Raw genomic sequence first — 16221 nt, 5'->3', positions numbered from 1 at the left:
GTACAGATACAAATCAAAGATTCAGAATTGCATTTATTCTTAAAGATGGATGATTTCTCAGGGGTGGAGAGCATTTTAAAAGAATACATTCCTTGTCGTTTCTTAAAAAAAATCAATGATCTTTTTTTGAGTGTCTACTCTGTGTAGAGGACTGCACTAAGTAAATCTAACATGGCAGAGTATAAAGGCATAGTAACTGCCTACATGAAACTTTCAATCTATGAGAAGAAACATGTAGACAAAGGTTATATCAGAGATCTCAATACTATTGGTACATTTTGGGGATTATGTTCCTGAAGAACATTGCATTCCTAGAGGAAAGGGCCTGGGCCTGGGAGTCAGAAGACCTGGGTTCTAATCCTGCCTCTGCCTATAGCCTGCTGTGTGACCTTGGTCAAATCATTTAACTTCTCTGTGCCTCAGTTTTCTCTTCTGTAAAATGGGGATTCAATGCCAGTTCTCCCCCCATACTTAGACTGTGAGCCCCATGTGGGACAGGGACCGTGTGCAATCTGATTAACTTGTATCCACTCCAGTACTTTGAACATTGTTTGACTTATTATAAATGCTTAAATATAATAATAATAATGACAATAATAGTAATAAGGTAGAATCATATTACAGTTAGAAGGATATATTCTTAAGTGTTGAAAGGAGGTGCAAGTTCAGACTGCTAAGGTAGCCAGAGGTGGACATTTAGAAAGAAACTGATGATGGAGAGAGCTGTGGCATTGAGGATTTGGAGGGAGGGAAATTCCAAGCAGAGGAGAGGACACGAGTAAGAGACTGGAAGTGGGAGAGACATGAAGGGCAAGCTAGAGTGTAGCAGATGAAAAGAGCCAATATATAAGCTCTGGTGAAAAGACTTGAACCCAATGGTAAAAGGGTTTTTCCTTGATGGAGGGGGAACTTGGCAGCAAGAGGAGGCTTCTGAGGATAGAAGAGATTTGTGCCGATAGACATTTTAAGATGAACAAGGCTGCAGAGTGTAGTTTAGGCTGAAGATGAGAGTTTGCAGACATGGTAGTTGTTGTTCAGGTTCCACATTTCTGTTCTGAGAATCAATCAGTCATATTTATTGAGCATTTACTGTATGCAGAGGACCGTACAAAGCACTTGGGAGAGTAAAATATAACAGAATTGGTATACATGTTCCCTGCCTACAACAAGTTTACAGTCTAGAGGACAAGGGACATGCCAGATTAATACCTGTTAAATGCAAAAAACAAATGGTTGAGTTATTTCAGAATATGCTACTCTTACTGAACCATGCCTCACAAATTGAGAAAGTCAAATCTGTTTCTCTGGTTTAAGCTGAAAGAGGCATGGTTGATCCTGTTTTAAAAAGATAGTCTCCCTTTATGCCTCATTTAGCCTGCCTTTCAAATCTTGGACGAGTCCACAACTTTTCTCCCCGTCATTACCTGGAAGTAGTCCCAGGCTTTATGTACATTCCTTATTCTGAAGCAGTATGGCATAGTGGCATAGAGTATGGGCCTGGGAATCAGAAGGTCATGGGTTCTAATCCCAGGTCTGCCACATGTCTGCTATGTGGCCTTGGGCAAGTCACTTCACTTCTCTCGTCCTCAGTTACCTCATCTGTGAAATGGGGATTAAGACTGTGAGACATCTGCAGGACCTGGACTGTGTCCAACCCAATTATAATAATAATAATAATAATGGCATTTGTTAAGTGCTTACTATGTGCAAAGAACTGTTCTAAGCACTGGGGGGATACAAGGTGATCAAGTTGTCCCACGTGGGGTTCACAGTCTTAATCCCCATTTTACAGATGAGGTAACTGAAGCACAGAGAAGTGAATCGACTTGCCCAAAGTAACACAGCTGACAAGTGGCAGAGCTGGGATTAGAACCCATGACCTCTGACTCCCAAGCCCATGCTCTTTCCACTAAGCCATGTTGCTTGTATCCACCCCACTGCTTAGTACAGTGCCTGGCACATAGTAAGCACTTAAAAATACCATAATTATCATTATTAGTAGTAGTAGTAGTATTAAGAAGGCAACATCCACAAGGCCAGGATCCCCAGGTTCTGAGTTCTGAGCTCCTGCTGCCCTTTCAAGAGATCTCCTGGAATCTTTAGGAACTTTTCAGGGAGGAAAGGAGGAAAAGGTTGGCTAGGGAAGAAGGGATAATTCTGTTTGGCAAACATTCATTCATTCATTCATTCATTCAATCATATTTATTGAGCACTTACTGTGTGCAGAGCACTGTACTAAGCACTTGGGGAGTACAAGTCATCAACATATAGAGACGGTCCCTACCCAACAACGGGCTCACAGTCTAGAAAGGGGAGACAGACAACAAAACAAAACAAAACATATAGACAGGTGTCAAAATCGTCCGAACAATTAGAATTAAAGCTATATGCACATCATTAATGAAATAAATGGAATAGTAAATATGTATAAGAAAAATAAATAGAATAATAAATCTGTACAAATATATACAAGTGCTGTGGGGAGGGGAAGGAGGTTGGGGGAGGATGGGGAGGAGGAGAGGAAAAAGGGGGCTCAATCTGGGAAGGCCTCCTGGAAGAGGTGAGCTCTCAGTAGGGCTTTGAAGGGAGGGAGAGAGCTAGCTTAGCGGATCTGTGGAGGGAGGGCATTTCAGGCCAGGGGAAGGACGTGGACCGGGGGTCAGCGGCGAGACAGGAGAGAATGAGGTATAGTGAGGAGGTTAGCGGCAGAGGAGCAGAAGGTGCTGGCTGGGCTGTAGAATCAATCAATCAATCAATCAATCGTATTTATTGAGCACTTACTGTGTGCAGAGCACTGTACTAAGCGCTTGGGAAGTACAAGTTGGCAACATATAGAGACAGTCCCTACCCAACAGTGGGCTCACAGTCTAAAAGGGGGAGACAGAGAACAAAACCAAACATACTAACAAAATAAAATAAATAGAATAGATATGTACAAGTAAAATAAATAAATAAATTAATAGAGTAATAAATATGTACAAACATATATACATATATACAGATGCTGTGGGGAAGGGAAGGAGGTAAGATGGGGGGGATGGAGAGGGGAACGAGGGGGAGAGGAAGGAAGGGGCTCAGTCTGGGAAGGCCTCCTGGAGGACGTGAGCTCTCAGTAGGGCCTTGAAGGGAGGAAGAGAGCTAGCTTGGCGGATGGGCAGAGGGAGGGCATTCCAGGGCCGGGGGATGACGTGGGCCGGGGGTCGATGGCGGGACAGGCGAGAACGAGGTACGGTGAGGAGATAAGCAGCAGAGGAGCGGAGGGTGCGGGGTGGGTTGTAGAAGGAGAGAAGGGAGGTGAGGTAGGAGGGGGCGAGGTGATGGAGAGCCTTGAAGCCCAGGGTGAGGAGTTTCTGCCTGATGCGCAGATTGATTGGTAGCCATTGGAGATTTTTGGGGAGGGGAGTAACATGCCCAGAGCATTTCTGGACAAAGACAATCCGGGCAGCAGCATGAAGTATGGATTGAAGTGGGGAGAGACACGAGGATGGGAGATCAGAGAGAAGGCTGATGCAGTAGTCCAGACGAGAAGGAAAGAAGGGAGGTGAGGTCGGAGAGGGCGAGGTGATGGAGAGCCTTGAAGCCGAGAGTTAGGAGTTTTTGCTTGATTCGTAGGTTGACAGGCAGCCACTAGAGATTTTTGAGGAGGGGAGTAACATGCCCAGACTGTTTCTGTACAAAGATAATCTGGGCCGTAGAGTGAAGTATAGACTGAAATCATGAGAGACAGGAGGATGGGAAATCAGAGAAGAGGATGATGCAGTAATCCAGTCGGGATAGGATGAGAGACTGAACCAGCAAGGTAGCAGTTTGGATGGAGAGGAAAGGGCGGATCTTGGCAATGTTGTGGAGGTGAGACTGGCAGGTTTTGGTGGCGGATTGGATGTGTGTGGTGAATGAGAGAGTGCAGTCGAGGATGACTACAAGGTTGCGAGACAGGAAGGATGGTAGTGCCGTCTACAGTGACGGGAAAGTCAGGGAGAGGGCAGGGTTTGGGAGGGAAGATAAGGAGTTCAGTCTTGGACATACTGAGTTTTAGATGGTGGGTAGACATCCAGATGGAGAAGTCCTGAAGGCAGGAGAAGATATGAGCCTGGAGGGAGGGAGAGAAAGCAGGGGCAGAGATGTAGATTTGGGTGTCATCAGCATAGAGATGATAGCTGAAACCATGGTAGCAAATGAGTTCACCAAGGGAGTAAGTGTAGATAGAAAACAGAAGGGGACCAAGAACTGACCCTTGAGGAACCCCTACAATAAGGGGATGGGAGGGGGAGGAGGAGCTCGCAAAGGAGACTGAGAATGAACGGCTGGAGAGATAAGACAAGAACCAGGAGAGGACAGAATTATCCTCAGGGGGCCTCTGTTTTAGGGAGCAATTCCAGTCACTGCTCGCAACCATTGTCCCACACAAAGGGAACCTCAAAACAGCCCTGGTTCTTCCCTCTTCAGAAGCAACCCCCTAAAGGGGTATGCAGCAGGGGTACTTTAAAATTCAAGAAAGATGTGTCTAGGAAGGGGCTGCACAGGTGACAGAATTGCCCCAAAAGTCCTCACCCCCAATCCATGCTGTGTGTCTCTGGGGGTGAGAAGGAGGCAGAAAGGGGAAATGGAGCAATTCTTTCCCTGAAGGAGCACAGTTAAATCCTTGGAGGATGGCTTCTGCATGCTTATGAACTTTTATGCAGCCCTTTTCCTCCCTTGGGAGAATAGGGCTCCAAAATATTTACCTCTCTGGCAAGCTAGAAGTCTTAATTTAGATAAAAGTACCATGCTGAAAGTGAAAACTATTATGATATACCTTTGACTGTGGTTTATGTCGTTGAACACTGTTGTGATCTAAACCCTACATCAATTAAAATGTCTCTTCCCTGAGTAAATGCCACTATGAGAAGTAAATACCACTATGGGAACTTTTGTGCTCTGTGCTGTCCAGCAGAAGGATAGTGACCTTTAACTGAATGAGTCCCCTTCTTCATTCATTCAAACATATTTATTGAGCGTTTACTGTGTGCAGAGCACTGTACTAAACGCTTGGAAAGTACAATTTTGCAATAGAAACAATCCCTGCCAAACAACAGGCTAACAGTCTAGAAGGGGCTATTCCTGTCCTTTTCCTTCAGAGATGCTTCATCTCCCAAATGAATGGATCAAGTTGGCCTCATTTCTGAAATGTGAGAGATGCAATTTCCCATATTGGTGACCAGTACTTTACAGGTGTGAAATAATTTCCACTTCAGTAGAGTAGCTAGCAACTACTGTTGTCCCATTACTTACAATTGTCATGTGAAAAGCGTCAATAATTGATAAACTATTAAGAGTAATGGTCCATTTACTTTGTGATGTCTAGAAATGAAGTAGAAAATAGCAAAAATTATGCTCGGCTATGGAGTAGGAAAAATGAAGCCCAATATATTCCCCTAGATTCTTTAGAAACATTGCTTCTAATAAAAGGTTTTTCTGTATTTCACCTGGAAGTCCTGTTTAGTGGTCATGGTGAATATGATGATTTTTTTAACATGTCATTTAATTATAAAAGATGTTTATAGTTTTAATCATTTCTGGCCTCCAAAATGTCACCAACTGAACAATTCATTGTCCAAAATATGAATAAGAAATCTTTTCATTGATAGAAAAATGTAGCCAACTTCCGATTGTCCAGCATTGCCCAGAAAATTTGGAGTGATGAAGAAGCAGAACTAACACTGTTGAGGGAATGTAACACAGCAAAGTGTACTTACCCATCTGGAATCTGGCCAGAGTACAAAGGTCAATGCCCCAGCTCTTTTGAAAACCTCCAAGGGATCTTTAATAGCCACAAGTGGTCAGAAACTTGAGGCCACTATTCATATACAAGATGTATAAAGATTTAATTGTGCTGAATTTTAAAATAAGTCCCATTAGGTGGGAACAAGATTCTCTGCCATGTTTGTTTTTTGGTTATGACTAGTTTCACTCTAGCTGTTTCCTGCTGCAACAGAGCACAGAAGGCTTTGTAAAAAGTGCTCTTGCTCTGTTTCAATACATTATGTCATCTGGACTGTTTCTCAAATGCAGATTATATGCCAGGCATGAATGCTACATCTTGAATTAGACATAAGCTGCTTTATTAAAAGGCACTGCTGGTGCTCAGTGCAGATGCAGTATTTTGGCAAATTATTTTTCGCTAAGGGGGTTGCCTTTGGCTTCTCCTCATCAGTTTTACTTTCCAGTGAGAGAATGGCAAAGAAAAAGGCATATTTCCTGCCTTCAAGATATCTCCACTTGGATGTCCTGCAGTCACCTCAAATTAAACATGCCCAAAACAGAATTCCTTATCTTCTCACCAAACTCTGTTCTCCCCTTGGCTTTCCCATCACTGTAAACAGCACCACCATATTTCCTGTTTCACAAGCCCACAATCTTGGTGTTATCCTTGATTTATCTCTCTTATTCAACCCACATATTCAATTTATCACTAAATCCTTTCTGTTCAACATTCACAGCGTCGCTAAAATCTGCCCTCTCCTCAGAATCCAAACTGCTACCACGTTAATCCACACACTTCACGCACTTATTCTATCCCACCTTGCTGACTTCCCAGCCTCCTGTCTGTCCTCACTCCAGTCCATACTTCACTCTGCTGTCCTGGTCATTTTTCTAGAAAAATGTTCAATCCATGTTTCCCCACTCCTCAGGAACCTCTAGTGGTTGCCTGTCCACCTCAGCATCAAACAGAAACTCCTTCTATGCAGCTTTAAAACACTCAATCACCTTGCCCCTCCTACCTCACCTTGCTGCTGTTCTATTACAACTCAGTTTGTACACTTTGCTGCTCTAATGCCAACCTACTCACTGCACTTCGATGTTGTTTATCTCACTGCCGAACTCTCACCCACATACAGCTGCTGGCCTGGAATGCCCTCCCTGTTCATATCTGACAGACAATTACTCTCCCCGCCTTCAATGCTTTATTGAAGGCATAGCTCCTCCAAGAAGCCCTCCCTGACTAAGCCCTCATTTCCTCTTCCACTCCCTTCTGTGTTGCCCTGATTTGCTCCCTTTATTCATCCCTCCTCAGCCTCACAGCTAATGTATTTAAACTGTTTATATAAATTTATATTTAATGTATATATATTTGTTATTTATTTAATTGTTTATATAAACAATTTGTTTTTTTATATTAATGTCTGTCTACCCCTCTAGACTGTAACCTTATTGCAGGCACAAAATGTGTCTACCAATTCTGTTATATTGTACTCTCCCAAGCACTTAGTACAGTGCTTTGCACACAGTAAGCACTCCATAAATATGACTTTTGATTGATTGATAAGAGTCTAGTATTTTTACTTACTATGTCCTGTAATGAAACCAACAGAAGATACAGATTTCACAAGACTTGTGAAAGGAAATTTCTCTTTTGGCCAGTGAAGGATAGTGCTGTTCATTCATTCATTCAATCATATTTATTGAGCACTTACTGTGTGCAGAGCACTGTACTATAATGATTTTAGCCTTCAGAGACAACCAGTTAGAGCTAGGATCTGAAAATGTTATTTTAATCCAAATAGTATATAAACAACATGGCATAATTTGCAAGCCCACTAGCTAAGAAAAATAGCTGAAAAGTACATTTTTCCAGTTGGCTGGGAAAGGGTGAGATCTCTTTCCTCATTGGTCCATGTGATATGACTACTATATATAAATCCTGTTAAGTTAGTGAAACTTATGTTGGTGATTTGCCATTGTGGCAGTGGACAAAAAGAACAGTCTTCTCCAACTCATGTAATTTGAGTTCATATAAATAAAACAGATGGCCGCCACTTTGGTTTTGGCAATTGCCAATTTTAGTTCATCCTTAGAAGACCCCCTGAGGGAATTGGCTCAGTGGGTGGGAGAATTAAATGGTCATCATTTGCAGAAGCTAATTTCATCATATATGAGTCAATTTATTCTCATTACTTCAACTCACCAGTGATTTCCCCTAAAACATCCCAAATTTTTCCTTTCATGCAAAATGAAAGTCCCAATACCTGAACATCTAATCCACCCTCATACATACAGCTTTCATCAGTGCTACTTATTTTGGCAGGGTAGAAAGAGTGGAGACTGTAACCTCTGGACTGTAAACTCGTTGTGGGCAGGGAATGTGTCTGTTATATTGTTATATCGTACTCTCCCAAGCACTTAGTACAGTGTTCTATACACAGTAAGCACTCAACAGACTGACTGGCTGACTAGAGAAAGACAGAATTGGTCTAGGACTCTGTTGGATGCTTTCTGGAATTCAGCCTATCTGGCCATCAGAAATGGCTGCAAAATCCATGTTGTCATCACCACCTCATGCCTTTGTATTTAACAGTTATTACTGTCTTTTTTGTTGTTCTTATTCTCTTCCTGAGGTTGGAGAATAGTAGTAATTACTCTGCTTACACATCTGTGCAAGAATCTATGCAGTTAAATGACATGAGGTTTCACAGACTCCATTATTAATACTCCCCATTCCCATTTTTTTATTCCAATTGGATAAATGTAAATTTCTCTATTAGGAAGTCCCTTACTGACAGAGCCCTAGCCTTTCATAATCTGAGGATGCATACACACTTACCATGCGTCTTCTCTCTTTTGGAGATGAATTCTTGATAACAGGTGGAGTCCTGAAATACATATGAAACCAATTTGCTGTTGCTCCAGAGGTAGTCCAGGGACAGGATAGTCCTCGGGATAGTTTGCTCTGCAAACAAAAGCAAACTGGACATCTCCCTTTGGATTTTTCATCCTTGAATATGCTGATGTATGTCAAGTTTCTTGTGCTTCTGGCAGGACACCCATTACCCTTCAGAAGTAGTCCATCCACTTTCCAAACTTGTACCACGACATCACAGACCAGGAGTCAACAGAATTGCACCTCTTTTTTTTAAATGGGATTTGTTAAGCGCTTACTACGTGCTAGGCACTATATTAAGAGCTCGGGTAGATAATCTTGCTAGCATTCTATTTTAGTGTTGGGATTGTGCTCCTTTAAAAGAGGAAATGTATTAGGACACAAGAAGCTCTGCAGATGAGAGAGAGAGCAGAGCTCAGAAAATGAGCAGCAGAACTGGGCTTGACTCAAGTTAACCTAAAATCATTAGATTCTATGATTAAAGATTACAGGTTGTTTCCAAGTGAAAGCACACAGCAATTAGTAAAATCCATATTTAATGTCTTTTCATTTCCCTTTCATATATCTTATTTCCTTTAAATATATCTTATTTCCTCTTAAATGAAGGAGAAGCCTATGCAAGAGACACTCTTTATTTATACTCTCAGGCTTTTTTCTCAGGCTGAACATGTTTTCAGCTTCATTTTGGGGCAATAATTATTCAGCAATCAGAGAAATGGGCATAATGGCATATAAACTCAGGCAAAGAAGTGCACTGAGGCAATTACCAGGATAATTAGGGAAAAGATCATACTTGCCCAGAATCTCCAGATAACTGCAGCCATCTTGCCTCAAAACTGAAGATACTGTTTTTTGAATAATGATTAAAGGGTGATTACTGTATTTTTGCAGATACAATAAATCAGTCAATCATTGGAAAGCAGTATGGCCTGCTTTGGAAAGAGCAAGGACCTGGGAGTCAGTGAATATGGGTTCTAATCTTGGCTCTGCCATTTGTCATCTGGGTGACCTTGGGCAAGTCACTTCACTTCTCTGTGCTTCGGTTTTCTCATCTATAACATGCAGATTAAATCCTACTCCCTCCAATTAGACTGTGAGCTTCATGTGGGACAGGGACTGTGTCCAGCCTGATTATTTTGTAACCGCCCCAGCACTTAGTACGACACTTGGAGCATAGTAAGCACTTAAAAATCACTGTAATAATAAACAATCTTATTTATTGAGTGCTTATTGTGTGCATAGCACTGTACTAAGCACTCAATAATTATTATTATAAATTATTAATATAAATTAATTTATATTAATATAAATTTTTATTGTTGAGCGCTTACAGTGTGCGGAAGGGTATGTGCATCTGGACTATCACAGGTCTAGAAAGGACCTACAGCTTTCAAATACCAATAGTCTTAAATATAGACTGTGTACAGAGCTCTTTAGAATGAAGATCTTTAGAAGAGCACAATAGATGGTGGGGAAGACCTGATTCTTGTTCCTGGAGAGCTTGCACGCTAATGAGTAAGGCAGTTATAATAATTTTCAGAATCACAGAAGAAGTGCTTACACAGTAGAGTATGCAAATCAATACATACAAAAATACAATACGAGGTTACGAGCAAAAGTTTCAGGATTGTGGAAAAATGCTGAAATTTCAGATGAGGGGATGTAACCTGGGAAGAAGAAAAGTTAATCAGGGAAAGTTTCCCAAAGGAGAAAGGATTTGAGAAGAACTTGGAAAAGGTGGAGCATTGAGATCTGGAAGATCTGAAGGGAGAAGGAATTCCAGGAAAGAAGAAGGGCATGAATTAGGGGGTTGAAGCTGGGAGACTCATTAATGAAGTAAAATTAGAACGTGAGCTTTGGGGGCATGGAGCTTGGGAGCTGGTGTGTAGTAGAGAGAGCAGATAATTAAGATAATGAGAGCTGATGGTATGCTTTAAAGCCAATGGGCACGAGTTTCTGTTTTATGCAAAGATGAGCAGGTAACTATTCAAGAAGCAACATGATTTGAGAAGCACAGGCCTGGGAGTCAGAAGATCATGGGTTCTAGTATGAGCTACACCACTTGTCTGCTGTGTGGCCTTGGGCAAGTCACTTAACTTCTCTGGGCCTCAGTTACCTCATTTGTAAAATGGGGATTGAGACTGTGAGCCCCATGTGGGACAAGACTGAGTCCAACTTGATTTTATTGTATCCACCCCAGCTCTTAGGACAGTGCCTGGCACATAATAAGCGCTTAAAAATACCATCATCATTATTATTATGATTATTACTATTATGGATAGACAGGTTTGCTGAACAACATTTTAGGAAAATGATTTGCTAATATCAGAGTAAAGAATAGACCAGTCAGGGGAAGAGATGAAGGCAAAGTTAGGTGACTAATATAGTTGTCACCAAGGGCCACACCTAAACTATCCCATACAGATGGATGCTTCCCTTGTTCTTCAAGATCACCAGGAAAGAAGATAATACAGTCTTCAGCAAGCACACCAATTGCTGGGCTGCAGGACAAATTGTAAGGGTATAGCTATATAGCCCATGCAATCTCCACATTTGTTGTTAGCCCCCAGATGTGCCCCATATTATAAGCATCTAGTACAAACCTATTCACCATATGGATATTCAACATATATGTGACTGGCTGACCAACCCAGAAAACACTTACATTGAATCATTCAAAGAGATGAGGAACTCTCTCTTCCCTAGTGAGGTTTATCTAGAAAACATTTGAAGTGTCAGAACAGTTTGGGGCCTGTGCTGCTTGTGTTGAATGTGAAGTGTGGAGAAACTGAGCATTCCATGCCTCCTGATTCTGTTCCTTTTGTAGGCACAAAAATGTACTCGGTGAAAATGTGACAACTTTCTGATATTGGGATTTAAAGAAGTAAAATGGAATACAAAGTTTCCCTGGAAAAAAACGGTATCAATATAGTCTCCCGCGCAATACCAGCATCCCTTTGAATAGACTAACATAATTTCCTCTAAAGTGAATTCTCTCTTGCAGTACTAATACTGCTGACTCAGCAACCTAGTTGTGATTTACTGTGCATGAAGTATCAGTGGCAAAGAATGAATCTAGTACAGAGGTACAGAGTAATGTAAAAGGGAGAAGAAAATGTACCGTTAATCCCCAGAAGCTGAATGGGTAGGTAAATAGAAGTTGCATTGTTTCCCCTACCAGAAAATGATACATGTTTTAATGTGATTAATACCTTCTCAAAATGCTCTTGCGGGCAAGTGAGTATTCTTACAGAAATTGCAAAGGTAAGCTTACTTTAAAGTCAAGGAAAGTCAGGTTAAATCCCATCCTGCCCCATCTGGGGGAAGCAGGACACCCTACGTAAAGGAGGTGACTCCCAGGGTGGGAGAGCACTACATATCCAGGTGAGCATTCATTCAATCATATTTATTAAGCACCTACTGTGTGCAGAGCGCTGTACTAAGTGCTTGGGAAAGAACAAAACAACAGTATACAGTGACAGTCCCTGCTCTTAGCGAGCTCAGTCTAGAGCATGCCAGGCTCATGCCTCGCCTCTGGACATTTCTGCTTTATTAGCCAGGGTGTCCCCCAAGACAGCCAAGTTTGCTGGCCTCTGTCCAGTGGGACCCTATGAGACCAGCCCCAAGAACTCTGATCTACTCAAGAAGGAGCTGTGTGATCCCTTTCAGTACAGGGCCCTGGAATAAACCATCAATCAATGGCATTTATTGAGCTCCTACTATGTGAGGAGCACTGTACTAAGCACTTGGGAGAGTACAACACAACAGAATCAGCGGACACATTCCCTGTCCATAACAAGCCTACAGTCTAGAGGACAAGCTTACAGTCTAGAGGAATCAACCTAGAACTAACTCAGATTACCAGAGGCTAGAGTAGACACAGATTTGATCATCTGGGATAATTCCAGAGCAGAGGCCCCTGGTCTGAATACTCAAGGAAGGGAGATCAACTTGTTCATTCCTCTACCTTCAGGCTTGCCACACATCTAACTCACCCCAGAGAAACTCAGTCATTACCACAACAGTGCTGAGAACACAGTGATTCTGCCTCCCAGTTCTGGGCTCTCATAATTGGACCAAAATTCAGGACTGTCCCTAGGCAGTGTGAGACCTGGGGTAAGCTATCTGATGTGAGACCATCCAGCAGGTGAGGAAAGGGACATTAAGGAGCAGTAGCATTGCTCCTTTACCTGCCACCTTTACCTCCCAGCCTGATCCTGTAAGCAACTAGTAAGTGGACTAGTTTGGTTCCCTCTTCAGACAGTTTCTCCAAGACTAATAATAATAATTGTGATACTTGTTAAATGTTTACTATGTACCAGGCAATGTACTAAGCACTGGGGCAGATACATGCAAATTGGGTTGGACACAGTCTCTGTAAGCAGCAGAGCCTCTTGCACAAAGTGGCAGCAGGACTCCCCCCACCCCCCACACTGAGGGACAAGATCCAGGGCAATTATGTCACTTTGTCCTACCCAAGGATGACCCTGGTCAATATATGCACTGCAATAAAAATGGTCAAGCTTCCCACCTTTGAGCTAGTTAGTGAAAAATAAAGAACTTCAGTTTTTCTCGGGATTTAATTGTAGTTGGGTTTTTCTCATCACCAAGTATTGTCTCAATCTGAAGGTTATGTTTAGCCTATCCCAGTCTTAAACGTAAAACTGTAATTTACAGTTGAATAAAGGTTGGTCAAGATAAAATAAGATGCATCAAGGCGTTAAACTGCAAATGTTTCTACTCTATTCGATCAGTCAGTCATTCCATCAATAAATAGTACTTACTAAGCACTTATTGTATGCCGAGCACTGTATTAAGCACTTGTCAAAATACAAATCAAGTACTTAGTACAGTGCATTGCACACAGGAAGCACTCAATAAATATAATTGATCGAATACAATAGAGTTGGCATCCCTGCCTACAAGGAGAAGCAGTGTGGCTCAGTGGAAAGAGCACGGGTTTGGGAGTCAGAGGACATGGGTTCTAATCCTGGCTCCATCACTTGTCTGCTGGATGGCCTTGGGCAAGCCACTTAACTTCTCTATGCCTCAGTTACCTCATCTATACAATGGGGATTAAGAGTGTGACCCCAACGTGGGACAACCTGATTACCTTGTATCTATCCCAGTGCTTAGAGAACAGTGCTTGGCACATAGTAAGTGCTTAACAAATACCATAATTACTGTCATTATTATTACAAGGGGCTAGCAGTCTACAGTCTACCTTCAGCTCTTTTGTACATCCTCAGAGTCATGCTTCTTACTGAAGCCTTCAGTTACTGAGTCATTAAATTATAACAGAGATATCTTTCATTGCCCTTTTGCCATAACAGAATGAAATCATAGTGGAAAGTAAAGCCAGAAGGAATCTTTCAGTATTTAATTAGCAGCTACCGGCGGAATTGGGTGCCTTGAGGAGGAAATGAGAAGTAGAAGGGTAAACAAATTGAGAGTTTATCCATAGCTTTCCTTCCCTGCTAGCTCTGCATTTTCTTACCATTGTGCCAAATTACAGCAAATTACGTAGTTTTAAAAATACAAAGATTCCTCCAGCCCTAGACATAGGCATACCTGAGCTAAAAAGGAAAATTTCTTAGATTTTTCGGCAGGACATACAGCATCAGGTGAGACAGAAAGCATACAGAACTTTGTCGATTAATACCTGCTGGTGCTACTCATTAATCTTTACTCAATATTGTCATAATCAGTCATATTTATTGAGCGCTTACTGTGAGCAGAGCATTGTACTAAGCAAATTGGGAGAGGGCAATATAACAGATTTGGTAGACACATTTCCTTCCCACATCGTGCTTAATGTCAAAAGACTTGCTTCTCTGAAGTGTGGTTGAATTCAAACCTCAAAAAAATACTGTGACTGACACACTGAGAACTGCTGAAAAGTGATCTTTGCTAGTGGATTGAAAGTTCCCAGAATTATTTTAATTCTTAATAGATGGCTGGGCAGGCTGCTCCTATTTTTTGTGTTGGAAACATCCCTTCATTGGTGGGGAACAACAAGCATCAAACTAATGGTGATTCCCTACTAAAAGCTAAAACCCTGGAAGTAATTTTCACATCCATGTTAAAGAAATCAGGAACACTGACTTGTGTCTGATCCCCAAATTGTTGCCTGAAAATTAGCATTGGTGTTAGCTAAATTGCTGATTGACTTGATAGTGGTTTGCAGCACTACCCAGGGTGTGTTGTGGAAATGTTCATATTTGTAATTTATTAATTTTAATGACTGTGTCCCCCTCAAGACTATGAGCTAGAGGATAGGGAACTTGTCAACCAACTCTACTGTACTGTTCTTTCCCAAGTGCTTAATAAGTGCTCTGCACACAGTAAGCTCTTAATAAATACCATTGATTGATTTCCTTACATTTCCTATGAATGGCTGTTCTTTTGGATACTGGGAACCGTTTACAAACAATCAATGAATCAATCATATTTTTTAAGCATTTACTGTATACAGGCATTATACTACGTGCTGGGAAGAGTACAATATAACAAAATTACAGACACATTCCCTGCCCACAACAAAACTGGATAACTGTATATATGAGGCAATACCTTCAGGTCAGAAATCAACTGGGGTTTCTTTTCAATGGTCTTATCACTTATATTTGGAATTTTTATACTTTTATTTGCTTCAGGATGCCGAAATCTCGACATGGGTTATTGTACATTTTGGAGATGATTTAAATCCAGGCTTTAGGAGATATAATCTCATAATACCATTTTCTGATATAATACATTCTGTATTCTGATCAAATTCTGATAATATACTCTGTTCTAAGCAGTCTGAATGATTTAATGAGATCGCAAACAGATAGGAATAATCTGCAAAAGTTTAAATTATCCAGAGAATTCAAATCCATTTTCAGAGCAGCTACTTCAGTGGCACATGCTTTTTAGGAAAGTGCTTTATATAGTACTTCATGGTAGATTGATTCATTATAAGAACATAAGCAGTGCCACAGTGGGTTGGATCAATCAGCCAGCCCAACACCTTATCTCTGAGAGTGGTAACATGGTCATCGAAGGAACACTGGGCTGATGGCCCTCCTTAATATCCAGCCATGTGGCAGCATATCACACTCTCCCAAATGCTTAGTACGGTGCTTTGCACACAGTGAGTACCATTGATTGATTGAATCAACCTACCAATATCTCTCCATTTCCCTAAATACCCTCTTTGGAACTCTAATCCACAAATTTATCCGGCTCCTACTGAGTTTGGGAAAGCAGTTCAGGTTATTGTAAATGGTAAAAAATTATCTCCTTTTCACTTTAAAATGGAGAATACAATGGAGTTAAGACCATTATAATTAAAAGATGGGACTCCACATCTGTAATTCTGCATAAATTGTAAGTTTCAGGTTTGACCAATAAGACCCTTAGAAGCCAAGGGATTTGGAGTTTTGATTATTCAAATTTAGCAAAATGTGTCTTGGAAATCAAATGGTCCTTGAAAAACATCATGATGATTTGATGTCTGTGAATGAGAAAGATAATATGTTTCCCTTAAAATATTCCTGATAAAAAATATGAAAGGAAAGTACTTTCAGCCAAACCACAGA

At 41.3% G+C, this 16221-nt stretch overlaps 1 protein-coding gene across 1 annotated transcript in view; it reads right to left on the bottom strand.

Moving 5' to 3' along the window:
- Positions 1 to 15313, bottom strand: part of KCNK10 (potassium two pore domain channel subfamily K member 10) — a 93404-nt gene extending 78091 nt beyond the window's left edge. The window contains exons 1-4 of the mRNA XM_038746055.1: positions 15212 to 15313; positions 14210 to 14214; positions 10982 to 11139; positions 8582 to 8707 (exon numbers count right to left, since the gene is read on the bottom strand). Of these exons, the coding sequence (XP_038601983.1) occupies positions 8582 to 8707; positions 10982 to 11139; positions 14210 to 14214; positions 15212 to 15313 (391 nt within the window). The remainder of the gene's footprint in view (positions 1 to 8581; positions 8708 to 10981; positions 11140 to 14209; positions 14215 to 15211) is intronic.
- Positions 15314 to 16221: the final 908 nt, after the last annotated feature.

The sequence above is a fragment of the Tachyglossus aculeatus genome, chromosome 1, assembly GCF_015852505.1.
Source record: "Tachyglossus aculeatus isolate mTacAcu1 chromosome 1, mTacAcu1.pri, whole genome shotgun sequence".
NCBI lineage: Eukaryota > Metazoa > Chordata > Mammalia > Monotremata > Tachyglossidae > Tachyglossus > Tachyglossus aculeatus.
This window is presented reverse-complemented; position numbering and strand designations above follow the sequence as displayed.